The sequence below is a fragment of the Nerophis lumbriciformis genome, linkage group LG33 (assembly GCF_033978685.3).
Source record: "Nerophis lumbriciformis linkage group LG33, RoL_Nlum_v2.1, whole genome shotgun sequence".
NCBI lineage: Eukaryota > Metazoa > Chordata > Actinopteri > Syngnathiformes > Syngnathidae > Nerophis > Nerophis lumbriciformis.
The window spans coordinates 14,100,001-14,127,635 of NC_084580.2; the positions used below are offsets into that span (position 1 = coordinate 14,100,001).

At 38.1% G+C, this 27,635-nt stretch overlaps 2 protein-coding genes across 4 annotated transcripts in view; both read right to left on the bottom strand.

The window, feature by feature from the left end:
* The window catches only part of elac1 (elaC ribonuclease Z 1), a 9,794-nt gene extending 9,752 nt beyond the window's left edge, over positions 1-42 (bottom strand). For both annotated transcript variants that reach the window (XM_061928185.1, XM_061928184.1), the window contains exon 1: positions 1-42. This exon is cut by the window's left edge. The gene's annotated coding sequence lies outside the window, so the exon portion shown is untranslated.
* A 1,590-nt stretch (positions 43-1,632) lies between these two features.
* On the bottom strand, positions 1,633-27,635 carry me2 (malic enzyme 2, NAD(+)-dependent, mitochondrial). 2 transcript variants are annotated; one of them, XM_061928361.2, is made up of 16 exons: positions 27,477-27,621; positions 17,510-17,598; positions 17,194-17,343; positions 11,651-11,784; positions 11,428-11,577; positions 8,566-8,641; positions 8,310-8,471; positions 8,027-8,240; positions 7,561-7,658; positions 7,373-7,486; positions 7,109-7,220; positions 5,377-5,519; positions 5,185-5,287; positions 5,043-5,113; positions 2,993-3,091; positions 1,633-2,929 (listed from the first exon to the last, which is right to left on the bottom strand). In XM_061928361.2, the coding sequence occupies exons 3-16, from the start codon at positions 17,308-17,310 to the stop codon at positions 2,768-2,770; spliced, it is 1,755 nt and encodes a 584-aa protein (XP_061784345.1). In that variant the 5' UTR covers positions 17,311-17,343; positions 17,510-17,598; positions 27,477-27,621; the 3' UTR covers positions 1,633-2,767. The 2 variants fall into 2 exon arrangements, with proteins under 2 accessions (XP_061784345.1, XP_061784344.1); XM_061928360.2 differs by lacking the exon at positions 17,510-17,598 and having other exon boundaries at positions 27,477-27,635.

The following is a 27,635-nucleotide window of genomic DNA, read 5'->3' on the forward strand; positions in this document are numbered from 1 at the left end:
ACTCGTCGCGTGATGATGACGATGTTACAATTTGCGACGGTGGTGCGTTCAAAAACCATAGTTAAAAGCAGAGTGATGGTCAAAACCGTCTAAATCTATGACATCATCCCACTCGAACTGAAATACTCTCTCAGAATGAAATAATACAAAAACCAAAGTTGCAGGTTACTATCAAGTGTGTCGACAGACATGACAAAAACAAGCACATAGCGAAATGTATTCTGAAATAACAAACGAAAAACAAGGCATCGTGGTGGGTTTTTTGACAGTAGGAAATCATAATACCAGAACTAGCCTACATCCATATTCTCTACTGCTCCATAGTAACGATACCAATATTTTGGTACCGGTATCGGAACTAAAATTATTTCGGTACTTTTCTAAATAAAAGGGACCACAAAAAATTGCATTATTGTCTTTATTTTAACAAAAAATCTTAGGGTACATTAAACATGTTTCTTGTTGCAGTTAAGTCCTTAAATAAAATAGTGAACATACAAGACAACTTGTCTTTTAGTAGTAAGTAAACAAAGGCTCCTAATTAGTCTGCTGACATATGCAGTAACATATTGTGTCATTTATCATTCTATTATTTTGTCAACATTATGAAGGAAAAGTGGTAGAAAATAAATTATTAATCTACTTGCTCATTTACTTTTAATATCTAGTTATTTTCTCTTTTAACATGTTCTATCTACACGTCTGTTAAAATGTAATAATCACTTATTCTTCTGTTGTTTGATACTTAACATTAGTTTCATAGTCGGTATAGTACAGAAAATGATTCATTAGTATTGCGGTACTATACTAATACCGGTATACTGTACAACCATACTCGCTCGTGTTACCATATCTCAGTTATTGTGCAGAAATATGGGGAAACAACTACAAAAGTACACTTCATTCATTAACCATGTTTCAAAAAAGATCAGTTAGAATATTGCATAATCGTTGAATCGAAAATACTGAAATTCCACGACATAGTGCATATGCAAACAGCTAAAATTATGCACAAAGCAAACTACAATCTGCTACCCAAGAATATACAACAATTCTTCTCAACAAGAGGAGAAATATAATCCTATAGAAAAATGTAATTTAAAACATTTGTACGCACGTACAACACTTAAGATCTTCAGTATGTGGAATTCAATTATGGAATGGGTTAACCAAAGAAATCAAACAATGTACTAATATGATCCACTTCAAGAAACTCTTCAAACTTAAAGTGTTTACAAAGTACAAAGAAGAAGAACCATGATAAACATTCAGAATTTTTTTCATTCATCCATTCATTCATTTTGTAGATAATCTTATTTATCTCACTAAATGAAATATAACTTACTTCACTAATTATTATTTATTTATTTTAATGTTATTAGTTATGGAGTATATTGTGAATAAATTGAGAACAGGAAGTGAACAAAAGTTTTAGCAACTGCTATGTAAAGGAAAAGGGGTGGGATTAAATACATTCTGCTTCTTCCTACTCCTTTTCAAACATGTTGAATAGAGAAACTAGAAATTGTGATGTATCATGTTGTATGCATGCATGTTCCAAATAAACACAAACTCAACTCAACTCAATGTATATTGCACTGTCAAAATAATGTCGTTATTGATCAGAGAAAGAAGAGTAATTTTTTAAATTTTTTATTAATCTCCACTATGTATTTTAAGCAGCATAAACATTCTGTTCTTGCAGACAGAGAGTATAAGGCCATTTTGCTGTTGACATTTTCTGGCACCAAAATATAACACAGTAACTACTTCATGGAGGTTCTCTTCAAATAAACATACAGCATTTAACGATGGGACATTATGCTGAATAAAACATTTGACAAAGACAATCATGACAAGTGCTGTCAAATGTTAAGCAGTCATTTAGCAACAGTCCTAAGATTAAAACATTTATATATGTTTGAAAATGAACGATGAATGATTAAAACACGTAAAATTCATGTCAAACTAAAATAGGTTGTGAGGTTAGTTTGTTTGTTTTCCAGTGTGTGATGTCAACAATGCCTTTTACGATACAAGTCTTAACACTTACTATATGGTGCATTTGAAAAATAGACCTAAAAACACCTCATACATAAGCTCTTTTCACTTTTATAAAAATGACTGTGCGCTGTAAAAATATCAACAATACATGAAAATATTGTTACAATGGCATTTTAGGTGGTGAAATATTATTGTGTGGCTACAAACTAGAAGAAACTAACCGATTCAAAGCTTTTTCCAGTAAAAACCTAAATATAAAAAAAATACTTTTTAAAAATAGATCTATATATTATGGGGCAATTTGTTGTATTCATGACAGCCTGATAAGTAACTTCCGGTTAAATACATAAGAAACACAACAACAAAATACCATAATAATATCAAGTTTCAAAGTGTCAGGGAGGAAGGTGCAGCAGCTTTTAAACCTGCAAAGCTAAGTGGGAGATCCATACCACCATGGGGCTACATTACAAAAATCCACAGTGAACAACAAACACTATTACAGCTGCAACAAATCCAATGATGAAACAAAAATGGCTGGAGTGGATATCGGTTCAGCTGCTGTATGAAGTAAGTACTCTTAAAAAAAGCGTGACTTCTACTGTTCGGAGTGTTTTTAGATGGTTAGTCGTTTGCAAAGCTTTTGGTGCTCAAACCATATTTTCACGCTGTTTTTTCCAGTGCATGCATGTTTCACAGACACACTTTAAGTCATGATTCCAACTAAGGGCCAGTATAGTAAACGAGGAGGGGTGTACTTTGCTTAGTTAGTTTTGGGGCTAAAGCTGACCCCAGGCCAGTCGTAGGTGTCGGGCAGGAAGGAGTCATAGTTGGTGTTCCACACGGTCGCGTTAACAAAGGCGTTCTTGTCTAAGGGCTCTGGGTAGCGGAACGCCATGCCTTTAGCGTACACGTACTCCACCACCTGAAGTCAAAGCAGGTTAGTTAACAAGTTATAGGGAGTTTAAGTACGATCTGTTTTTCTTGCCTTGACGGCCATCTGGAGTGAAACCTCTCTGATGTTGGAGAGCGGCGGGTACAGTCGGCCTTCCTCCAGCTCTTCATCAGTCAGCTGCTCTGCCAGCGTCTGCCAGATGAGCAGCGAGATCATTCGCGCGAACCACTACACCACGACTGACTAACACAGATGTACAGTATGTCACATTGTCATTAAACCAGACCAGGCTTGGACTGAAGACTTAATGTTACAATGTTACTGTTATGTGAAGAAAGACATAACAATCCAACCAGAATGTTATGAGGAAAATCCTAATATTGCAAGTAAAAAGTTGTATTCTTATGAGGAAAATAGGTTGTAATATTACAAGAAAAAGTTGTACTCTTGAGGAATAAAAGGTCATAATATTAAGAGACATTAGTAATGTCTCTCACACAATATTTACAAGAAAAAAGCCAATATGATATGAAAATAAAAAGCTAATATTAAAGGACAAAAACACTAAAGGTTAATGTTCCAGAAATAAAGTGATACTGTTATAAAAAAAAATTATTCCAAGACTGAAGTTGTAATGTTATGAAACAAGACATCATAATAATAATAATAAAAACAAGTCATATTGTTATGAGGAAAAATACATAGTAATTAGAGATGTCCGATAATATCGGCCTGCCGATATTATGCTTTAAAATGTAATATCGGAAATTATCGGTATCGGTTTCAAAAAGTAAAATTAATGACTTTTAAATTTAAAACGCCGCTGTACAGAGCGGTACATATCCGGTAAAACACGGACGTAGGGGGAAGTACAGAGCAGATGCGTCCCTCAGTCAGCAGCCCCTCCCCTCTCCTCTCTCCCACACACAACACAGGAGTTGACGACTGCAGCATGAGAGGTTTACTATCGACGCTTGATCACCTCATCAAACCGCCGCGAGCGCAGCATAACAACAGCAAGAGTGTGTTGTTGCCGGTGCTGTAGCCGTGGCTAACAAGCGAGCTAGCTCGGTGACTGACTAACGACACCATGTCTATGCTTTGGGATTATTTTAAAGTGTGTCTGACGGATAAAAAACTGACAATTTGCAATGACTGCAAAAAGTTGGTTATGCGAGGAGGAACCAAGACGTCTTCCTTTAATACGAGCAATTTGATCTCCCACCTCTTCAAGAATGATAAGGAGATACACGATGAATACAAGCGGAAGATGGATGAAAAGCAAACACCGAAAAAAAGTAGTACCACACAGTTGTCGCTTAAAGACTCCGCCGAGAAAAAACAAAAATACAACAAAAACCACTAAAGGAGGACTATGTTATTGTTTACTTTATTACTCTAGTATACTCTGGACTGAAAATGTGTGCCTTCATTGTTTTTTGTAGCTTTTGTTTTGAGGCATGTTTAAAAAAAAATAAAAATAATGCACTTTGTGAAAGTCAAAGTATAGTATTTCCCATAGTTGTAGTGGGTATCAGGATTATCTCAGGGAGAGCATGTCCCAAATTCCAAGCTGCTGTTTTGAGGCATGTTAAAAAAAATAAAGCACTTTGTGACTTCAATAATAAATATGGCAGTGCCATGTTGGCACTTTTTTCCATAACTTGAGTTGAAGTTGTTCTCTTATTTTGGAAAACCTTGTTACATTATTTAATGCATCCAGCGGGGCATCACAACAAAATTAGGTATAATAATGTGTTAATTCCACGACTGTATATATCGGTATCGGTTGATATCGGAATCGGTAATTAAGAGTTGGAAAATATTGGAATATCGGATATCGGCAAAAAAGCCATTACCAAACTAAATATATAAGATTTGTTGGCAATAAAAAAGATAACAACCATTTAAAACAACATCCAATTACAAGAGGAAAGCTTTTTTTTAAGTGTCAAGATTAATATTGTTTAAAGGAAAAGTTGTGACAATAAAATAAATAATATACAAAAAAAATACATCTAACGAGTTTTCTCATTTTTAATGGCTGTAGAATTGTTGAACCTTTTTTTTTGGGATGTTCCAAGACATGATATCAAATGAAAAAAAGCCTAAATCTTGTCCAAAGAGACAAATATATTATTACCTTTGCAGCTTCCAGGAACACAGTGTCACTGATGTGTCGTACTCCACTCAGGATCACGGCCAGAGCCACACCTGTCACACACACACACAGCAACAACACCTTCTTCATGGCGATCTTTTAAACATACTTTGAAGTTTCTTACCTGGGAAGATGTAAGCGTTGTTTCCTTGTCCAGGAGTGATGACTCTTCCGTCCCTCAGAGTCACTGGACCAAATGGACTGCCACTGGCGAAAAGACATCTTCCCTGTGTGCGAGGGGAGCAGCAAACAACAGGAAGAAGGAATGTAAGAAGTCAACACCTTAGATTTGAAACTAGAAAAACAGGCTGTGTACATCAGTGAGCGTGTAGGCGTCCTCTGCTGTACACTCTGCTTTGGTAGTGGGGTTACTCAAGGCAAAGATGATGGGCCGCTCGTTTAGGACTCCCATAGCCTTGATGACACCATGGCTGAACAGTCGGCCGGCTCCTGCAACACCTGCAGTCACAGACATGAACCTTAATTACAGCGAGCAAAACAAACCACAGTGGAACACACTTCAGTCGGTTTATGTCGACAAACAGTATCATCATCAACTCCTGGTCCACCATGTTTTTTTGACTAAATGCTGAAGTCACATAAAATATGAGCTAAAATGAGATCATCTACATGAAAAATCATTCTGTCAACATGTAGAATTGCAGTGAGTCTCGTACCCACCACACAGGGAATTCCTGTTCAGTGCAAACTAAGTTTAGAAAAAAAAACACTGTGCTGCAATTCCTTCTTTATCACTGTTAATTGATTTTGGGCCTGACTGTGGTAAATTAATTTCTGCAAAGTAGGAATTATTAATTATGAATTTAATATTTTCATGGCTAAAGCATAAAAAAACGGTTTTACAACCTTCTAGATACAGGTTTTAACATTATGAGAGCCTTCTGGACACCCACATAGTAACCTTTACACACCTTTAATCCAATATAGTAATGCTGCCTGAGGTTGAGCCAATCATTGGTCACGATATTGAACAGCGCGCTGATTGGTTTGGGTTCATCTTGTGGCCACTACTACTGAAGTATTGATATTTTTAGTTCCATTCAGCCTTTTTCTTGCTTAAAAATGTGGAATTTCAGCCAAAAATACAAAGACTATGTTTAAAACAATCTGCGATAGATTGAAGCTGCAAACGTCGTATCGCAATGTTGCGAGGAACGACTGTGGTATTAACCTGGAGTCTTTACCCATTACATTATTTTTAGATTGTTAGCCACCGAAATAGGTACACTGCAAAAAGTCGGTGTTCAAAAACAAGAAAAAATAAATAAATAAATTAGGGGTATTTTATTTGAACTAACCAAAGTTATCTGCCAACAGAACAAGGAAATTCGGCTTGTCAAGACTTTCCAAAACAAGTAAAATTACCCAAAAATGAACCCAAAAATACCTTAAAATAAGTATATTCTCACTAATAAAAACTGTACTTTTCTTGGTAGAAAAAAAAGAGACATTTTTGCTCAATATGTTGAAAAATATTCTTAAATTAAGCAAATGCTAGTGCCATTATCTTGACATAATGATATGCGCTCGGCATCATGATTTTTTTTTTTCATGCTTGAAGTAAGAAATTATTATTTAAAAAAAGTAGTTTTATACTTGTGAGTGTTAATGACACAGCTTTGCATCAGTTGATATTCTAGTTTCAAGTTTCACTCAATATAGGTCATAAAATCTCAGCAACAAGCTGTAATATCTTACTGAGATCATTTAGGACCAAAAAACCCTTAAAACAAGTAAAAGACTCTAACATAAAATTTGCTTAGTGAGAAGAATTATCTTGTCAGACAGAAAATAAGCAAATATCACCCTTATTTGAGATATTTAATCTTACTTAGATTTCAGTTTTTGCAGTGTAGGTATAAAAATGATTTATGATTGCCCATTCTCCCCTATATCTCTAGCAAAAGAAAATGTGCAAGCAAGGGAGGGATTCGTTTTGCGTTATGCAGACAACCGCTTATGTCAACATTAGTCCGAGGGATGTCGACACATACGGGTTACACTGTTGAACTAAAGTCCTGGCTTACCGATGATAGCTGTAGGTTTGATGGTGTTGACAGCATCCAGGTAGCTGTGAATGTCACCTGGACTGTCGTGAACGAATGCTTCCTGGTTCGTGTCCATTGCCTGCGTTCTACCCTGAAGACATAAGCAATAACTCATAGCTACAAAATCAATAACAATAAATGTATTGTTGAGTAGGATAACTTTATTAAGCCAGTCTGGAGGAAGCGACACAGACATGCCAGTCTATTCATTCTTGTAATCTAGTTTGTGCTGCGCTCACTGACCTTTACTAGTAAGCCATCTTTGTCAAACATCCAGATCTTCTCCCTGGCCTCCGCCTGTGACATTCCCGACTCCATCATGGCCATCACGATCAGGTTTGCGATGCCAAGAGCAGCCTGTGGACAGGATGGTAAGTAAAAGATGCTTGAATCTTTATTGAAGACAAAAAGAAGAAGAACAAGCAGAATACCTCTCCCGCTCCCAGGAAAAGCACCCGGTGCTCCGTGATGGGCTTCCCTGTGGCTCTCTGAGCTGCTAGCAGACCAGCGAGGGCTACTGCTGCAGTGCCTGTAACCAAGAAAATAAATAAAATTCATCATAGAGCCATACAGCTACACCCCAATGTAATTGCTTGTATTCCGACACATATAGATTGCACACACTGTTTACCGACTGGTGTTTGGATCTTAGTAAACACCAGTCCCACATTTTTTTCTTAAAATTCCACTGTGAACGATATCTTTACAGATGCCATTTTTCTCTGCACGATGTAAAGATGCTACTGCGACATATACGCAATCAAGGTGTGTACAGCAGTCCATTAGAGGTGACGCATCTGCCGATTCTTTGAGAAGTCGCATCCATTAAAGCGGATGCCACATTTGAATAAACTATTGTGTTTGGATTCTACTAATATTGAGCATAAATGATTGAACCTTGAATATCGTCGTTAAAGGTGCAATATTTTTCCCTGTACTTCCTCAGGAAGCGGAATGCGTTGTGGTTCCCAAAGTCCTCGAACTGTATCAAGGTGTCTTGCCCGTATTTGTCCACCACAGCCTCCATGAACTCATCAATGAGGTCGTCATAGGCCTGAGAGCGGTCTCTCCGCTGGTACAAGCCCATATAAAGCGGATCTTTAAGGAGAGTCTGAATAAGCGAGAACAGACGTGTCAGAAATGATGGAACTTTACGTCATTTTTGTCCACATCGTCCCACCTCGTTGTTCGTGCCAACATCAATCGTTACGGGCAGACACCTTTCAGGCCGGATGCCGGCACAGGCTGTGTACAGGCAGAGTTTTCCAACAGGGATTCCCATGCCATACACTCCCAGATCACCAAGGCCTAGAATACGCTCTCCATCAGTCACTACTACTGCCTACATTAAGACAGAAACATTTATTGACTAAAGAGTTGGAATACCTGACCAACAGACAACAGCATCCACACAAGATTTTGGAGCACATACTCACAGCCACATTGGTCTCTGGCCAGTTGTCCAGAATGGAGCGGATGTGTCCTTTGTCCAAAATGGAGATGAACAAGCCTCTGGTGAGAGAAACAATTATATAGCCAACCCTTTGTTGTTTTCAAAAATAATAGTGTAGCCCAAGTATAGCATGCAGTATCTCACATTTCAGCAAACATTTTATCACAATATTCTTCTGAAGTGACAAGTAAACTTGGATATACTTTAGAGCAGCAGGGGCCCAATGTTTCAACTACAGGAGCCCACTAAAATATTAACACTGAAATAGTAGTCTTACACTTAATTTTAAATCATATTTAGTAATTATATCTAACCTACTTACAGTTTACAATTTTGTCAAATGATATGAAAGCATGTGTAAAACACAAAGACAAGTATTTATTGAACACATAAACCTTAGGCTTAGGGCAGGCTGATTACAAAAATAAGTACGAGCCAAAATATACTGCATAAGAAGGGACTCTGATGAAAAATAAATGCACATACAACTATGTTGTGCTAAAATAAACAAATGTAATAATATTAAATAATTCTTAACTAAACTGCAAATGAAAATAAAACTTCACCACTTTAGTCATAGTTTTTGTGCTTAAAACCTCTTAAGGCCCGAGCTGTTTGTTTACATGCTTTTTTTTATTTCTCTTTGCTATTTGGGCTTATTGGACCCTAACTAGAATAAAAACTAAGAATCATCTTTTGATATGATGTACTTAGTCCATAAGTAACAAACGTGTACTTCATGTTTAGTGACATGCTAATTCTTATTTTTACACTTTTTTTCCCAAATTCCATTGTATGTTATACTCTTCTGACACCACCAGATGGCAGTATAAGTGTCCACATAAGCGGCCATAAGACCCCAATTCAGTAGTGTACACAATTTTGGAAATAGGAGCTAAAAGGTGCTGTCCACACATGTGGCCACTAAGCCTTTAGAGCAGGGGTCCCCAAACTTTTTGACTCGTGGGCCGCATTGGGTTAAAAAAAGTTGTCCGGGGGCCGGGCTGTGTATATGTGTATATATATATATATATATATATATATATATATATATGTATATATATATATATGTATATATATATATATATATATATATATATATATATATATATATATATATATATATATATATATATATATACACACACACACATTGTCTTTTTAATCCGTTTTGACATTTAACATTGTCATGTTATTGATAGGAAAATTCATTTTTAAACAATATGATTTGCCTGAGCGGCTAGGACACACCGAGAGTAACAAGCGGTAGAAAATGCATTAGAAAGGAAAGATTAAAAAATAAAAAAAAAAATAAAAAAAAATATATATATTCATGTGGGACTTCCCGTGGGCCGGATTTTGGATGCTAGGGGGCCGGATCCGGCCCGCGGGCCGTAGTTTGGGGACCCCTGCTTTAGAGGATTTATGACACTTCTCAATGACTTTAGCAATATACTTCTTCTGTTTGCTTGATACTGTCATTACTGCCACAAGTGGTGGAAAAGTGTATTTCAACTGAAAACCACATTTTTTGGCAGCCCTCTAAGTGGTGCTCGCGGTCCAGCAATGTCGTGTATAAAGACAATATGGCCAACTCGGTTTCAGGCGATCTCGTCAATAAATTTGGTCAAAAAGCACTCACATGACCACAGGGTGCTATAACTGCTACGAACTTTGAGCTAATGGTATGTGTTTGCGGCTGTTCCTAGTTAGTTTTTTGATGTGTATAAATGCCCTGTTGTGCAGCGTGTGGCTGAATTGTGGAAAAGTTTTACATCGCTTTCCCCAACAACCCGGAAAGAAGACAAACAAGTATGGGAAGTGAAGGTTCGCCATCAACACTGAAAAGCCACAGATTACAGTGTCTTGTGCGAGGTAAACACGAGACAAAACGTTGGCATTTTGTTCAAGACAGAACACAAAGAAGCTAACACAAATAACAAAATAAATGAATACATTAAAGAGATGGTTTAACAAAAACATACTATCTTTAAATCTCAGTAAAAAGAAAATAATGCGTAAGTAGAGAAAGTAAAGCACAAATACAAATAGAAGGACATTGAAAGAGTAAACTAAACCAAATTTTGGGTGTAATAATACATGAAAAAGTGAACTGATAATCTCACAGTGGCAAGAAATACGTCAATTATGAAGAAAGCAAAATATATTCTAGACCAAAAATCTCTCCATATTCTCCACTGCTCACCAGTGTTACCATATCTGTGTTATTATATCTAGATATACATTATATCTGGGTGATACATACAGTGATTACAAATACATTGGAGGTAGCCACCACAGATGACACACTTCACACAAAAGTCACAATTTCTCTTGTGATTTTTGGTCCAAAGCTATTGAAGATTTTGGCAAAATAAGGATAATACGTAATTTTTTTGGTCGTTCTGTGTATATTTTTACAATTATTGCACCATTGGGTGCGTGTGTGCCTGATGGTCACAAAGCACAGCAAGAATATAGCAGCAAAACTATACTTTCACAAAATAAAAGCATGCTTTATTGTAAGTTTATGACCTGGAGTATGTTTAGAATTATATATGCCGGGTTATTTTTGTTTATTTAGTCAGAAAAACTAACATCAAAATGACAGTAATTGCATTCATCCGGGAACAGCAGCAGAGATTCCTTGGTAGCAGTCATGGGGCCTGTTGTTTGGTTGGCCATACTCTTATACACGACTCTGAGCAATGGGTCCAGGGTCTATGGCTTACAAACCGTGCTTTAGAGCTTTAGAGTAGTTTGTGTACAGTAAATATACTTACAATCCACTACGAATAAGTCAACACAGCCATTATTGTCTAAATAGCTATGAGAGCTTGCTTACTTAGGCCGTCTGAAGATGTGTCCGTACTGTGTGCAGGCCAGGCCCACAGTGGGAGTGTAGACAATCGGCATCAGCTCCTCGATGTCCCCCATCAAGACTCTGTAGAAAAGCCTCTCGTTTCTCTCCTGGATGCCCATCAGGTAAATGTACCTGTAAAGTGAAATTAGGGAGAAAACTCATGGAATACCAAAGAGGTTTTTTCAATGCTTGACACAACATGTACTTTTCAAGGGGATCTGTCATTTTCTTGAGGTTGTTCTGGAAGCGCATGGCTTGAAGGTCTTGTGTTTCTACTTTAGGGGGCAGCAGGCCGTGTATGCCCAACATTTGTCGCTCCTGTAAAGAAAAGGCCATTCCCTGGGGAAACATAAAGAGACAATAGTAAGTAGGTCAGTGGAGTCCATCGAACACAGCATCGACATGAGAGTTGAATGGTGTACACATTTATGAAATGCGATACAAATACTGTATTTAATGTCAAGAGAATGTTTTGCTTCTATTCACTTCTCACTTTAATAGATGCCGTGCCTCAGTTTCTTGAACAGTGCCTGTTTATTTCCAGTGTTTACCTTTACAATGACTCATGCCACCACCATGTAGTGCAGTAAACACCACAAAACACACAGTCCCCAGAGTGGACATGGCATCTGTAAAGCTGAACTTCACAGTAGAACTTGAAGAGGAAGTGCTGTTTAGCGGGAGAAATGCTGGGTTGCTTCCCGACTTTTGTCGAGGTGCCCTTCTTTGGCACACACCTAAACTCTTTGGGCCAAAGCAAACGCAGGATTTTAAAAGTCCTGAATTTTGAAAAACTGATGTTCACTGACTGAGCACGCCTTGATCAGTAGGTGGAAGCTGTAGTCATAGGGAAGAAAACTATTTGGAAAGAAAGACAATTTTTTGTAACACTAATATTATTTTATGTATTATTAAATAGTATAAACATATCTAATTATATATCCTGCATAGCATATAGCATTTGTAAAAATAAAGGCATCCTCCCCAAAAAATGCCTTACTCCTAAATGCTACTCTCTGCAGTTGAGTAGATGAATGTGAATATTAGAGTTCCGCAATATAGACGATAAACATGAAATAAATTTGGCCAACTAATAGAGCTATCAATACTATCACCATAATGTGATAATGAATGTTGATAACACATTGTAGCCGTTTGATAGCGACCAGCAAACAAAGGCGTCCCTAACGCAATGTGGCGTCCTTGCTAGCGGCTAACGTCCCTCCACTGTGCAAACACAATAAACTGTTTCTTTCAAGTACCATTATCACTGAAGAACTAAAGGACAAACCTGATACACAAAACGCCACAGGAGAAAACAAAAAAGCATAGAGCCCTTGAAGTAAAACAGGGATTGATACAAATATCAACAGTACCGATACCAAATATAGTATCAGTTACAGTAATGGTCGATACTGCAGTGATTAGATCATCAATCCAATTGTAGTTTGTGCTTTTGTTTAGTTATGTTTGTACTATTGACTTTATTATAAATATTGTATGTAATAAAAGTGTGGTAATCTGAAATTCATTGCTCAATTCTGTTTTGTTTGTCACCTGTTCACTCTCTCTCTCGTCCACAGTGTGGGGTGCAGCTGGCGCGAGGCAGCAGCACACACCTGAGGACAATTAAGTAGCAGCCTATTTAACCTGGCTGCTGACAACAAGTGAGCGCCGGAACTTTGTCTCCTGCTTGCAACAGACGCACATGTTGTTGGTCTTGCCAGAGAACTCCCTAGTTCGTCTTGTGCCATCTTCTCAGGTTTGCCTGTATTTTTCCTAGCCTTGTCTAGCGTTTTTATTTTGTACTTTGTTTTTCTGTTTACTTCTTTCATGAAGTATTTTTCCTAGCCTTGTCTAGCGCTTTTAGTTTTGTGCATTTTGTTTCTCTTAGTAGTTTTTTTACATGGTGTGTTTTTTGTGTTTACCACCATCGCCTTTGTTTTGCTACTTTGTGTTTTCTCCTAAATAAAGGAAGAACTATTGTCCACACACAATACGTCTCTGCATCCTTGGGATCCACCTCACCAATTCCTAACAAAAAGTGATTAAGGAAGTCATTTAAATATCAATTGATACTGTTACACTGCTCAGATTACAATTGTGATTAAAAATTTAATAATTTGATGATCTTGAAAGATATAAATATGAACATTGGTAGGGCCAATACTGCCCCTGAAACTACTTGGAATTCGATCAATACCCAAATTTGTAGTTTCACTTAATGTAAAGCATACAAACAACAGAAGAATAAATGCTTATTATATTTTAACAGACATGTAGATAGAACCTTGTTACAACAGAAAGTAACCACCAGCTATGTACAGTAAATTAACAAGTAGATGAATAATAATTTTGAGTAAATAATACAACAGGAAATGTTACCGCATACATCAGCAGCTAAATTGGTAGTCTTTGTAACCCCGTCTGAAATGGTTTTACTATCTTTTAAATGTCAAATAATATATTGTGATGTATAGTTATTGCAAGAGCCTCCAGTATAAATTGCAAAATAGATTTTAGGCAATATCGCCCATCCCTAGTGAATATGTTAAGGATATACTCTATTCTGTGTGACAGTTTTGTGTGATGAAATGTCTGGCACATTCCGGCAGATTGCCATTGAAACAACACCTCTTGACCCCTGTCAGGGAGAAAATGAAAGCTGAAAGAAGTGAATATGTGAAAGAAGTTTTGCAGCTGGTGAAAGGAATGAGGGAAGAAGGAGGGTGTCACCTGCAGGAAGCCAATAAAGACAAGGTCGGGGTTGTGCTGTATGGTCATATAAAGTATATGTGAGAACGTCTCGCCCCACCCATTCATGAAGCACTAATCTATAACATTTGAGGCTCCTGTGTTTAGACAGTTTGAAGATACAAAGGGAGAGGCTCACCCTGCAAAATGGAAAGTCATGCTGATGGAACACTTTCCTTTGCTATCGTCACCTATTAGCCTGTCAAGAGATTTTATTCTAAATGAGTTTTTAACTACTTAAATAAAGGATATTGATTGATATTGATTGGAGTGATACACTTGCAACAGGCCACAAATGTCTACTTTGCTCCAGATTTGAGCATTATTGTGTTATTATTCACAGCACAGCAGTCAGTTGGTGGGGGGACGGTTTACGTGTAAGGTTGGCATGTACTATTTATAGCACGACAACACTTCTGCTGAAATCTAAGTTTGGAAGAGTTGCTCCAGCTATGTGGCAAAGCTCAAGTGTAGCCCATTCAAGAAAATGTATCAAACATTTAGAAACCAGAGCAGTTGTTCTGCTGCAAGAAAGTGTTGTTATGTATGCAGGTGCTGGCTTTGCAGAGCATTGTACAGCTTCAGCGTCTGATTGATGTCTCTACTTGCAAGATTTGATTTGCTGCATCGAAAGAGAGTATCCACTTTCATAAACAGGAGTGGTATAATGACAGAAAGCTTTTGAATCTTTTGTTTGAATTATTACTAGGGTTGCACAGACATAGACGATATACAGTACAGGCCAAAAGTTTGGACACACCTTCTCATTCAATGCGTTTTCTTTATTTTCATGACTATTTACATTGTAGATTGTCACTGAAGGCATCAACACTATGAAGGAACACATGTGGAGTAATGTACTAAACAAAAAAGGTGAAATAACTAAAAACAAGTTTCATATTCGGGTTTCTTCAACATAGCCACCCTTTGCTCTGATTACTGCTTTGCACACTCTTGGCATTCTCTCGATGAGCTTCGAGAGGCAGTCACCTGAAATGGTTTTCACTTCACAGATGCCTTCAGAGACAATTTACAATGTAAATAGTCATTAAAATAAAAAAAAATGCATTGAAATTAGAAGGTGTGTCCAAACGTTTGGCCTGTACTGTAAATCATACAGATCAGTGTTTCTCAACCATCGGGGCCGTGCCCATTGTTGGGCCGCCAAAAAGTATCTGTTTCTCAGCTGTGGTCCGTATGGGCCGCAGTGTCACTCAGTTGAAATACACTTTTGCACCATGTGTGGCAGTTATGACAGTCTCAAAGAAACTCATAGTCATAGCGAAGTTTCTTAAGCGCAACAATTATGACTAAAGTGGTAAAACTGTATTTTCATTTGCACTTTAATTTTATTGACAATTCAGTTAAGTAACATTCATTATTAATGTATTTTATTCATTTTAGGACAACATATGTAAATGTATTTTCTTCACTTATTTATGAGTCCCTTCTTATGCAGTATATTTAATTACTACTTATTTTTCTAATCAGCCTGACCTAAGCCTAAGGATTGTGTGTTAAATAAGTAACACTCTTTGGGATGAACACATGCTTTCATATCATTTGACAAGGTTTTAGTATTAAATGACTAATCCAATGTTATTATTTGAGTGGGCCCCAGGCCCCTCTGTAGTGCAAAAGTTGGGCCCCGAGGTCAAAATGTTAAGAACCCTTTATAACAAGATTTTAATACTATCGTTATATTGTGATGATGCATGTTGATGACCCATTCTAGGTGTGTGCTGCGACAAGCAAACAGAGGCCTCCTTAACGTAATGTCGCGTCCTCGCTAGCAGCAAACTAATCCTCGACTCCATGGCGGCAAATAAAGTATGTTTCTTACTAATATAATTATCACTGGAGGATGATGAACAACTAAAGTAAACATGCTACATTACACAGGGTAGGAGGATACAAGAAGCCCTGTTAACCGCTAAGCTGGAGCTCTTGAATGTAAACAGTTGTAGGCGTATCAATACAAATATCGACACTAATGATACTAAGTACAGTATCAGTATATGGTTGACACCACAGTGGTTACTGTTAGAATATTTTTTTTTTTTATCCTTGCTGGTATTGTTTATAAACTCAGGAAATAAATACCTTGACACAGGAGGACTTAAAGTACAAACAAACAAAGGATTTAAATCTGAGCCAATAGTAGTTTTTATTTATTTTGCACTATTGACTTTATTTTGTCCAAAATATTGCATGTAATAAAAGGAATAAGAAAATGATTTAAATATTTAATTGATTTTGTTACACTTGTGTGCACTTAACCTTCACTGTCCTATGTTTTTGTCCGATTATAGTTGTGAGCCAATATTTTATAATTCTATGATATTGATCATTTTTAGTATGACCAATTCTGCCCCTGTAACTACTTGGTATTGGATCGATACCCAAATTTGTAGTATCGCCCAAAACTAATGGAAGGTATCCAAACAACAGAAAAATAAGTGCTTATTACATTTTAACAGTGTAGATATAACTATGTTACAACAGAGAGTAATCAGATATTAACAGTAAAATGATCAAATACTGAGAATTAATAATGGTTTTGACAAAATAGTACAACTGGAAAAGATGCAACATTACCGCATATGTCAGCAGCCAAATTAGGAGCCCTTGTAACCCGTTTTGAAATGGTTCTATTATCATCACTGTATATGCCAAATTACATATCATGATCGTTATTGCAGCAATATTTATTGTGATATAGGTTTTAGTCCATATTGCCCATCCCTAATTGTTGCTATATCATTTTAAATAAAATAATGATATTTTGTTTATTTACAAATAAAAACACTCTTAATAAACAGGTGGTACTTTCAGCAGTGGAGTAATTAAATGTGACTGTATAAGGAAATACAGTGCAAACCTTATATTCAAAGCAAAGCTGGGGGGCATCCACCACGCATCTGTTTTGCACTCTGGCGCACAATAAGCATACCCTCATTAGGAGAGTTCATAACAAGGTGAAACATTATTTACTTTGTTAGTGCGGGGGTTGAGCATGAGCGGCTTGCCCTTCTCCTTGGTGTGTGCCCATCTGCAGACGGAAAAAAACACGGGCCTCCGGGAGATGGTGCTACTCAGCCTGGACAACATGGTGGATCCTCTGAAAGCTGTGATGCCGGAAAACTGAAAGGGAAGAGATAGCATTATTGTGTGATTGTTATCAGGTAATATGTAATTGTGGAGGTGGGCGTGGCCTGCGGGCCTGCCGCGGAACGGGGTGTGCCAGGACCGGCCTCGAAGACAGCGACAAGTGCGTAGATGGCTCAGGTGGGCCTTGTTATCCAATCACCTGTCGCCTTTATTAGCAGCAGCCGGAATGAGACACGTAGTTGGAGTTGGAGGTGCGGTTGAGCGGACGCAGGAGAGAAAGACAGTTTGCTGGAAAGCAAAAGAGTTGCACTATTTGATGAAAATAAAACAGTGTTATACCCTGAATTCAGGTCTCTCCTGGCAGTGTGTGGTGGTCCGAAGAACCCTCTAGAGGGCAACCTCTACATTTGGCGCCCAACAAGCCGGACCACCGGAGGAGATGGAAGCCAACCCCCTGGCAGCATTGACGAACATTTTTGCGGAGGTGACGGCGGCCAGCCATCGACAGCTAGAGGCGGTCCAAATCCAGCTGGCCCAGCAGACCCAAATTGTGCAGGCGACGGCGGACCGGGTTGGAGCGGCACCGCCAACATCGGCGGCCATCTCCATGCAGCGCATGAGGGAAGAATAGGACCCCCATGCCTTCATAGACATTTTTGTGGCTACAGCGGAGGCATGTGCGTGGCCGAAAGAGGAGTGGGGAGTGCGTCTACTGCCACTGCTGGCGGGGGAGGCGCAGCGGGCGGCGCTTAGCCTACCGGCGGCCTCCAGCGTGCACTTCCCGGACCTGAGGAGGGCGGTGCTGGACCGGACCGGTTGCACCGCCGAGGCCCACCTGGGCCATCTACGCACCTGTCGCTGTCTTCGAGGCCGGTCCTGGCACACCCCCCTCCACAGTAATGTACTGAATGCTCAAAATAACGCCCTTTTTCAAGTAATCTTAAGTTTTCTATAGTCTTTGCGTGCATGGTGTGAAACATATCAGAAGGGGTCAGTTTAGATGCACGCTGAAGTGTTGTGCACAACTCAGTTGTTGGTGCGAAACTCACGCGTGTTACACCTGTCTTAGTTTACAATAAATTCATCAGCTGTGTTAACCTCTTAATAATTACAACATTGGTTCTATTGCTGCTTTGTTGTGCAACATACTTGTTAATAAATGACCATGTGATTCAAAAACGTTTAATCTTTTCTCTTTCCCATGCACTCCAAATCAGTATTAAAGTTTATCCATTCATCCATCTTCTTCTGCTTATCCACGGTCAGGTCGTGAGAGCAGCAGCCTAAGCAGAGAAGCCCCGACTTCCCTCTCCCACTTTGTCCAACTCTTCCCGGTGGATCCTGAGGCGTTCCATGGCCAGCCTGAAGACATAGTCTCCCTAACGTGTCTAGGGTCTTCCCCTGACCAGATGCCCGAACCACATCATCTTGTGCTTCTCGATGATTAAAGTTTATTTCTAAATTTTTCCGTAAATAAACTATAATTGGAGCATTTAAGGTACTAGTGGTTAAAAATACAGTAACCAAAGTGATGACAGTGTATATCTTGAACAATGTACCAGCTATGAACCAGCAGAGGCTGCATGATGTTCAGGTCCAACTAGTTTGTTGTCTCAAAAAAATCAGTTAATGTTAATTGTATTATCATAATTATGATACCTAATAATAATTAAAGTTGAGTGTGCTGTATGAACCTTTTAAGGTAAAAAAAAAACAGGAGCCGCACACAAGGATTAGAACCAAAGGTCATTAATCTGCATGTAGATGTCAGTGATTTAGTGTGCATGATTGGAAAAAAACAACAACACAGCTTTAAGGCGATTGACATAATCCTCCACACTAGGAAAAGAAATGGAAAGACATGCTTTGATTGTGGAAAGAACTAAGATGATCGGTTTGCATCATCTACGCTGGTTGTTACATTTCAGTTTCCTTATTTTAGCTTGAGTACAAATCCCAAAACCAGTGAAGTTGGCACGTTGTGTAAATCGTAAATAAAAACATAATACAATGATTTGCAAATCCTCTTCAACCTATATTCAATTGAATACACTGCAAAGACAAGATACTTAACGTTCAAACTGGAAAACGTTGTTATTTTTTGCAAATATTAGCTCATTTGGAATTTGATGCCTGCAACATGTTTAAAAAAAGCTGGCACAAGTCGCAAAAAAGACTCAGAAAGTTGAGGAATGCTCATCAAACACTTATTTGTAAAATCCCACAGGTGAACAGGCTAATTGGGAACAGGTGGGTGCAATGATTGGGTATAAAAGCAACTTCCATGAAATGCTCAGTCATTCACAAACAAGGGTGGGGCGAGGGTCACCACCTTGTCAACAAATGCGTGAGCAAATTGTCGAACAGTTTCAGAACAACATTTCTCAACGAGCTATTGCAAGGAATTTAGGGATTTCAGCATCCAAGGTCTGTAATATCATCAAAAGGTTCAGATAATCTGGAGAAATCACTGCACATAACATTGAATGCCTGTGACCTTTGATTCAGTGTGTGAAGGATATCACCACATGGGCCCAGGAACACTTCAGAAAACCACTGTCAGTAACTACAGTTTGTCGCTACATCTGTAAATGCAAGGTAAAACTCTACTATGCAAAGCGAAAGCCATTTATCAACAACACCCAGAAATGCAGCCGGCTTTGCTGGGCCCGAGCTCATCTAAGATCGACTGATGCAAAGTGTAAAAGTGTTCTGTGGTCTGACAAGTCCACATTTTAAATTGTTTTTGGAAAATGTGGATGTCGTGTCCTCCGGAACAAAGAAGGAAAGAACCATCCGGATTGTTATTTTTGTTTGTTTATTGTTTGTTACTGTTACCTGCTCAGTGGCCTTGTGGTTAGAGTGTCCGCCCTAATGGGCATCTACATCTACTATATGATTTGCCTGAAAAGCTGGACAGGACAAAAAAAAAAGTCATACCAAAGACTATAAAAATGGGACCCATTGCCTCCCTGCTTGGCAGTCAGCATCAAGGGTTGGAATTGGGGGTTAAATCACCAAAATGATTCCTGAGCGTGGCCACCACTGCTGCTTGCTGTTCCCCTCACCTCCCAAGGCGTGCACATGGGGATGGGTCAAATGCAGAGGATAATTTCCCCACACTTAGTGTGTGTGTGTGACTATCGTTGGGAGTCGGGACTTTAACTTTAACTTTATAGGCGCAAAGTTGAAACGCCAGTATCTGTCATTGTATGGGGGTGCATTAGTGCCCAAAGCATGGGTAACTTACACATCTGTGAAGGCACCATTAATGCTGAAAGGTACATACAGGTTTTGGAGCAACATATGTTGCCATCCAAGCAACGTTATCATGGACGCCCCTGCTTATTTCAGCAAGACAATGCCAAGCTACGTGTTACAATAGCGTGGCTTCATAGTAAAAGAGTGCGGGTACTAGACTGGCCTGCCTGTAGTCCAGACCTGTCTCCCATTGAAAATGTGTTGCATTATGAAGCGTAAAATACGACAACAGAGACTGTTGAACAACTTAAGCTGTACATCAAGCAAGAATGGGAAATAATTCCTCCTGAAAAGCTTCAAAAATTGGTCTCCTTAGTTCCCAAAGTTTACTGAGTGTTGTTAAAAGGAAAGGCCATGTAACACAGTGGTAAAAATGCCCCTGTGCTGACTTTTTTGCAATGTGTTGCTGCCATTAAATTCTAAGTTAATGATTATTTGCAAAAAAAACCAACAAGTTTCTCAGTTCGAACTAGCGCTGGGCGATATGGCCTTTTATTCATATCTCGATATTTTTAGGCCATGTCACGATACACGATATATATCTCGATATTTTGCCTTAGCCTTGAATGAACACTTGATGCATATAATCACAGTAGTATGATGATTCTGTGTCTACATTAAAATATTCTCGTTCATACTGCATTAAAATATGCTCATTTTAAACTTTCATGCAGAGAGGGAAATCACAACTAAGTCAATTTACCAAAACTGTATTTATTAAACAGTTATTAAGCAGTGGCACAAACATTCATGTCATTTCCAAACAGAAAGTACAAGATTGTCAGACATTTTAAAACAAGATATTAGTGCACTTTTGTGCATGATGTCACTAAGATAACTTATCAAAACAACACTAAATTAAAGTGCACTTTTTGTACAGAACACCACTACGATAGTTTAAAACAAATAAAGTGCACTTTTGTGCATGAAGTCACACAAGATATTTCAATGACTGTCAAATAAAAATGAGCTGCATAATAGGAAATCAAATAGTGTATGTCCTTCGCTAAGTGGTAGGTTCCTGCGGACATTATCTCCTTCTGTTGTTGACTATTTTTTTTCATGCAGTGTTGATCTGGAAATGGTGGCTTGGGCATTTTGTGGGTGTGGCACCGGCCGGAGATGTTGACATGCGGAGTTTCAAGCACTCTTCATTCTCTAGCGGGTGACTTTTCAAATGATGCTACACATTAGCAGTGGAGCTACTTTTTGTAGCAACGCTTTTGCCGCATACTTGTTCACTATCTACCCGCTTGAAGCCAAACCACCGCCTGCTGTTTTTCTTGGGAATTAACTATTCCTTCATTTGTTACCACATTCGCACCTTCTTTCTCTCGTATTACCACTAGCACCACAGCTAACGTTACTATGCCGCTACCTGTCTGCTCCGCGAGGATGTATGGCGTTGCACACGTGACAGTATGTGACGTATGTAAGAAGGTGCGCTTGTTTTATGTCTCTGTGAAGAGAGACAAGAAAGAGTGCGAAACGCCTGTAGTGTAATGCCCGCAGCTAACAGCAACTGCGTGAGAACGTATACTCGAAAATCACGATATAGTCATTTTCTATATCGCACAGAGACAAACCCGCGATATATCGAGTATATTCGATATATCGTCCAGCCCTAGTTCGAACATTAAATATCTTGTCTTTGCAGTCTATTCAATTGAACATAAGTTGAAAAGGATTTGCAAATCATATTCTGTTTCTATTTACGAATTACACAAAGTGCCAACTTCACTGGTTTTGGGTCTTGTACATGAGAGGGTCTGTTGTGGAGGACTTAGAAATAAAATAGTCATAATAAATGGTCATTGTAGAGCCTGTGACTTAAACTTAAACTTAAACTTGCTGATACACAGCTAATAGATGCCACCCAAAGGAAACATTAAACGGTCCTGTAAGCAACTTTCAAGTCTGGAGCGACCTATTGCACTTCCTCTCCGTTTTCAAAACAACTACTAACATTATAGACTTAGTTTCATCCCCACTCAACATTGTATCTGGCCTACACTGAACAATACAACACTCAACGATGTTAGAAGGAGAAATAAACTGGACACTATTAGCGTCATTATACAGGACTTCAGTAACTGGACGACATCAAGTCAAAAAATGAGTCTCTCCTTTCTTGGAGAAGCCAAACCAACAGTTTATTATTCCTCCTTCCTGGGTCTGGGTGTGTGCTAGTTCAGTAGAGTACCATGTAAGGAGATGTTTGTGTGTAAGTGTCTGAAAGCAACAGATTTAGCCCATAACTTAAATGTTGGCGTTAAAATTAAACATGTAGTCTCTTCTCACGGATAGAGCTATCACTTTGCATACCAAGGTCCAATTTACTGCCTTTTATCTTGCCAGGACTAATGTAGTCAACATGCGAATGTCAAACTTAGGGGGACCCTATTCTATTATGTGCTCAGAATGAAATACCACCATTTACATAAACTGGTGGTTCACTTTCATATATATATATATATATATATATATATATATATATATATACACAAACATACATACATATGTATAGATATGTATGTATGTATGTATGTATATTCATTAATACACACTTCATTACCCAATACAGAACAGAAAGTAACGGTTTTATGATGGTTATACTTATGGTTTTGACAGAACGCAATAAGGAAAATGTTTGTGGAAATGGAAAGGCAAATAGATAACCAGCGCACTCTTTTATTGACATTTATTGTCGCCTCCCACGTATTGTGTACACAAAAACACACCTTCCGGCGTGCTTTTATGGGGTAGTTGTATGATTTCAGCGTGAATACGTATGCAATATGGCCTAGGATGTTTTTTCAGCAGCTTTATTGAACGTTTTGTTATTAGTGTTTGCTATTGTGTGCGTGAGTTAACCCAGCTTTGACCCTGAGGACAATGAATGTTATTTAAAAAATGTGTTTATTGATTTAGCTGTTGCATATGAATGTTTTTTGTGCATTGTGCTTGGGGACCTGCCTGTCGTATACTACTTGAGCGTGATTTGTACTATAGGGCAGTGGTTCTCTTTTTTCACTAAGTACCACCTCAGAAAAAACTTGGCTCGCCAAATACCACCATAATGACCAAAATTAAAATGCAGTAGCATAGTAGGCCTAAGGATTCATTAAAACAAAGCAGAGGTTCTACTGGCCACTTTAACATTACACACAGTTTGAACAGTAAGACTGTGTTTGGAAACATAAAAATATAACACTGTACTTTAACTAAGTGATTACTTGGTGTACTACTATTTTACAGGTGTCAACACAAGGCCCGGGGACCAGATCTGGCCCGCCACACCAATTTGTGTGGCCCCCGAAAGCGTGGAAATAATGTGTAATTAAAGTACCTTATATTTTCTTAATAAATGTATTACAAAAATGTATGTACAACATACAATTACATATATTTACACTTTAATCATCTCTAATAATAAAACAAAATATTATATCATCATACATTTAAAAATAATGTTATTGTTCAAATAAAGATAAAGTATCTGCTTGACTTATGATTTCAAAGCAAGTAATCCAACAAACAACCGTGGATTTTACAGTATAAAAAAATCGGCCAGATTTTTTTACATAAAACAAACAGTGGTACCGTTTTTCCATTCCATTTAATTCTATGTATGTTTTTATTTTATATGCTGTAAAAAAAAGACAAAAAAACTTGTAAATATTACGTTAAAATTGTGGCGATTGAGCTGCCAGTTTTATACAGTACAATCTAAAGATTTGGTTTTGTACAGTGTACGTAAAAAAAGTGATACATGTTTTATATATACACATTTATATTCTTACTGTATATTATTCACTGTTAAAAGCGGCCCTCTGAGGGCAACCATGACTGCGATGTGGCACTCAATGAAAACGAGTTTGACACGCCTGTACTAGATGAAGCCCACGTAACACTTGTTGCACACGCACCACAGTTTGATAATTACTCCTGTAGTTGAAATAAACATGTATGTTTACTTTCTAGTTATCTATTTGCCAGCAAATGTTAAGTTAATGTTGAGTTGAGTTTGAATTTATTTAGAACATGCATGCATACAACATGATACGTCACAATTTCCAGTTTCTCTATTCAACATGTTCGAAAAGGAGTAGGAAGAAGCAGAGCTTATTTAATCCTACCCCTTTTCCTTTACATAGCAGTTGCTAAAACTTTTGTTCACTTCCTGTTCTCAATTTATTCACAATATACTCCATAAGTAATAACAATAAAAATAAATAAATTATAATTGGTGAAGTAAGTTAGTTATATTTAATATGGTGGTATGAGTAAGATTATCTAGAAAATGAATGGCTGGATGAGATAAATTCAGATTGTTTATCATGGTTCTTCTTCTTTGTAATTTGTAAACACTTTAAGTTTGAAGAGTTTCTTGAAGAGGATCATATTACTACATTGTTTGATTTATTTGCTTAATCCAATCCATATTTTAATTCCACATACTGTTATACTGAAGGTCTTAAGTGTTGTACGTGCGTACAAATGTTTTAAATTACATTTTTCTCTAAGATTATATTTCTCCTCTTTTGTTAAGAATTGTTGTACATTCTTGAGTAACAGATTGTAGTTTGCTTTGTGTAAAATTTTAGCTGTTTGCAAATTCACTATGTCGTGGAATTTCAGTATTTTCGATTCAATAAATAAAGGGTTTGTATGTTCTCTATATCCAACATGATGCATTATTCTAACTGATCTTTTGTGTAACACCGTTAATGAATGACGTGTACTTTTGTAGTCATTTCCCAATATTTCTACACAATAACTCAGATATGGTAACACTAGCGAGCAGTAAAGAATATTGAGTGATTTTTGGTCTAGAACATGTTTTGCTTTATTCATTATTGACGTGTTTCTAGCTACTTTATGTTGCATATTTTTTTACATGGGATTTCCAGTTCAATTTATCATCAATCATTATACCTAGAAATTTGGTTTCATTTACTCGTTCAATTTATATTCTGTGTATTGTGTATTTGTGTTTGATTTTCTCTTCCATTGTTACCAAATAGCATTATTTTAGTTTTACTGAGATTCAAAGATAGTCTGTTTTTGTCAAACCATCTTTTTAATTTGTTAATTTCTTCTGTTATTATTTATATTATCTTCTGTGTGTTTTCTCCTGAACAAAACGCTGTCGTGTCATCCGCAAATAATCCATCGTCTTGGGTGCATTCAGCTGCATTCGGGCGGAAGGCGGGGTACACCCTGGACAAGTCGCCACCTCATTACAGGGCCAACACAGATGGTCAGACAACATTCACACTCACATTCACACACTAGGGCCAATTTAGTGTTGCCAATCAACCTATCCCCCAGGTGCATGTCTTTGGAGGTGGGAGGAAGCCGGAGTACCCGGAGGGAACCCACGCAGCCATGGGGAGAACATGCAAACTCCACACAGAAAGATCCAGAGCCCAGGATTGAACTCAGGACCTTTGTATTGTGAGGCACATGCACTAACCCCGGTTCCACAGTGCTGCCTTCGCAAATAATACTAACTTTGAATCTTTTGTAACTTTACAAATGTCATTTAAGTTAAAGTTAAAGTACCAATGATTGTCACACACACACTAGGTGTGGCGAAATTACTCTCTGCATTTGACCCATCACAATTGATCACCCCCTGGGAGGTGAGGGGAGCAGATTGAACAACGTTGGTCCTAGTATTGATCCCTGAGGTACACCACAGGATACATTTAATAATAATAATAATAATAATAGATTTTATTTGAAAAAAAGCACTTTACATTGAGTAAACAACCTCAAAGTGCTACAGTGTATTAAAATAAAAATAAAAAAAAATAAATAAAAAATAAAAATAAAAATAAAAATAAAAATAAAATAAAAACTAGAACATCCTAATAGCTAGAACTAGTATGAATATATCTAAAAAAAGGCTTTCTTAAAAAAAAGGGGTTTTAAGCCTTTTTTAAAAGCATCCACAGTCTGTGGTGCTCTCAGATGGTCAGGGAGAGCGTTCCACAGACTCGGAGCGGCTCAGCAGAAAGCCCGGTCTCCCATTGTTCGTAGCTTTGTCCTCGGAGGTTGGAGGAGGTTAGCCTGTCCGGAGCGGAGGTGTCGTGTGGGGGATTTGGGGGTGAGTAGTCCTTTAAGGTAGAGGGAGGAATTTCCATTGAGGCACTGGTGGGTTAGTAGGGAGACTTTGTATTCAATCCTGAGTGGAACAGGAAGCCAGTGAAGGGATTTGAGAATTGGTGTGATATGGTCATATTTCCACACTCTCATCAGGATCCTAGCAGCACTATTCTGTATGTATTGCAGCTTCTGGATGTTTTTGCTGGGGATCCCGACAAGAAGTGCGTTGCAGTAGTCTGATTTAGATTAGATTTAGATTTAGCACTCATGTGCCTATGAGTTCCTTAACTGAGGTGCATAGGCTACTGTGTTATAAACATGGCTGTCAAAATGGGACTGGGTGAGTATTTTTAGGTGGGGAAAAATTAACCAGCTGGCATAATTTCTAATCACAATGCATTTATCAGAGGTGATTTTGAAGGACTATGTCCTCTACATGCAAAGTGTATATCACATAACGCAAGAAGGAAGATGTTAACCTCAAATCTACTGTAAGCGAACGCTGCCATTAGGAATGAATGGAGCTACTAGCGAAGAAGCTAGCTCAGCCTGCTATCACCCGCCGCCAATAACAGAACATACAACCACTAACCGTTACACTTATCGAACAATATTAATGACAAAGCTCTTTTTTATGTAGTTGGTATACAAAATAAATGAGACGAAGAAGCACTTTGTGTTTTAAAAAAAGGTGACATCACAGGCGAACCTTCTTCCTCAAAACTAATTCTCCTCGCGACAACAAGTTCCTCAATGTCACACACGTCTTCCCCTTTAAAATAGCAACTCACCTGCTGTCGAGGATTATTGTTCTTTAAAGTTGATCCCACCAGTGCATAGTTAGTGTGTGTCTCTCCCGGTTGGATGTGACAGCTCCGGCCGTCAGTCAGGCAGCAGATCGGAAGGCGCAGTTGATGCGCTGAAAGAAGATTGGCAAAGCACAGCAGAGA

Coding starts and splice junctions, on each gene's coding strand:
- me2 (XM_061928360.2), bottom strand. CDS start 17,310: ATGTTGTCCAGGCTGAGTAGCACCATCTCCCGGAGGCCCGTGTTTTTT. Junction 11,578..11,650: donor ATGACAGATCCCCTTGAAAA/GTACATGTTGTG, acceptor TTCACTTTACAG/GTACATTTACCTGATGGGCA. Junction 5,114..5,184: donor CAACGCTTACATCTTCCCAG/GTAAGAAACTTC, acceptor TGTGTGTGACAG/GTGTGGCTCTGGCCGTGATC.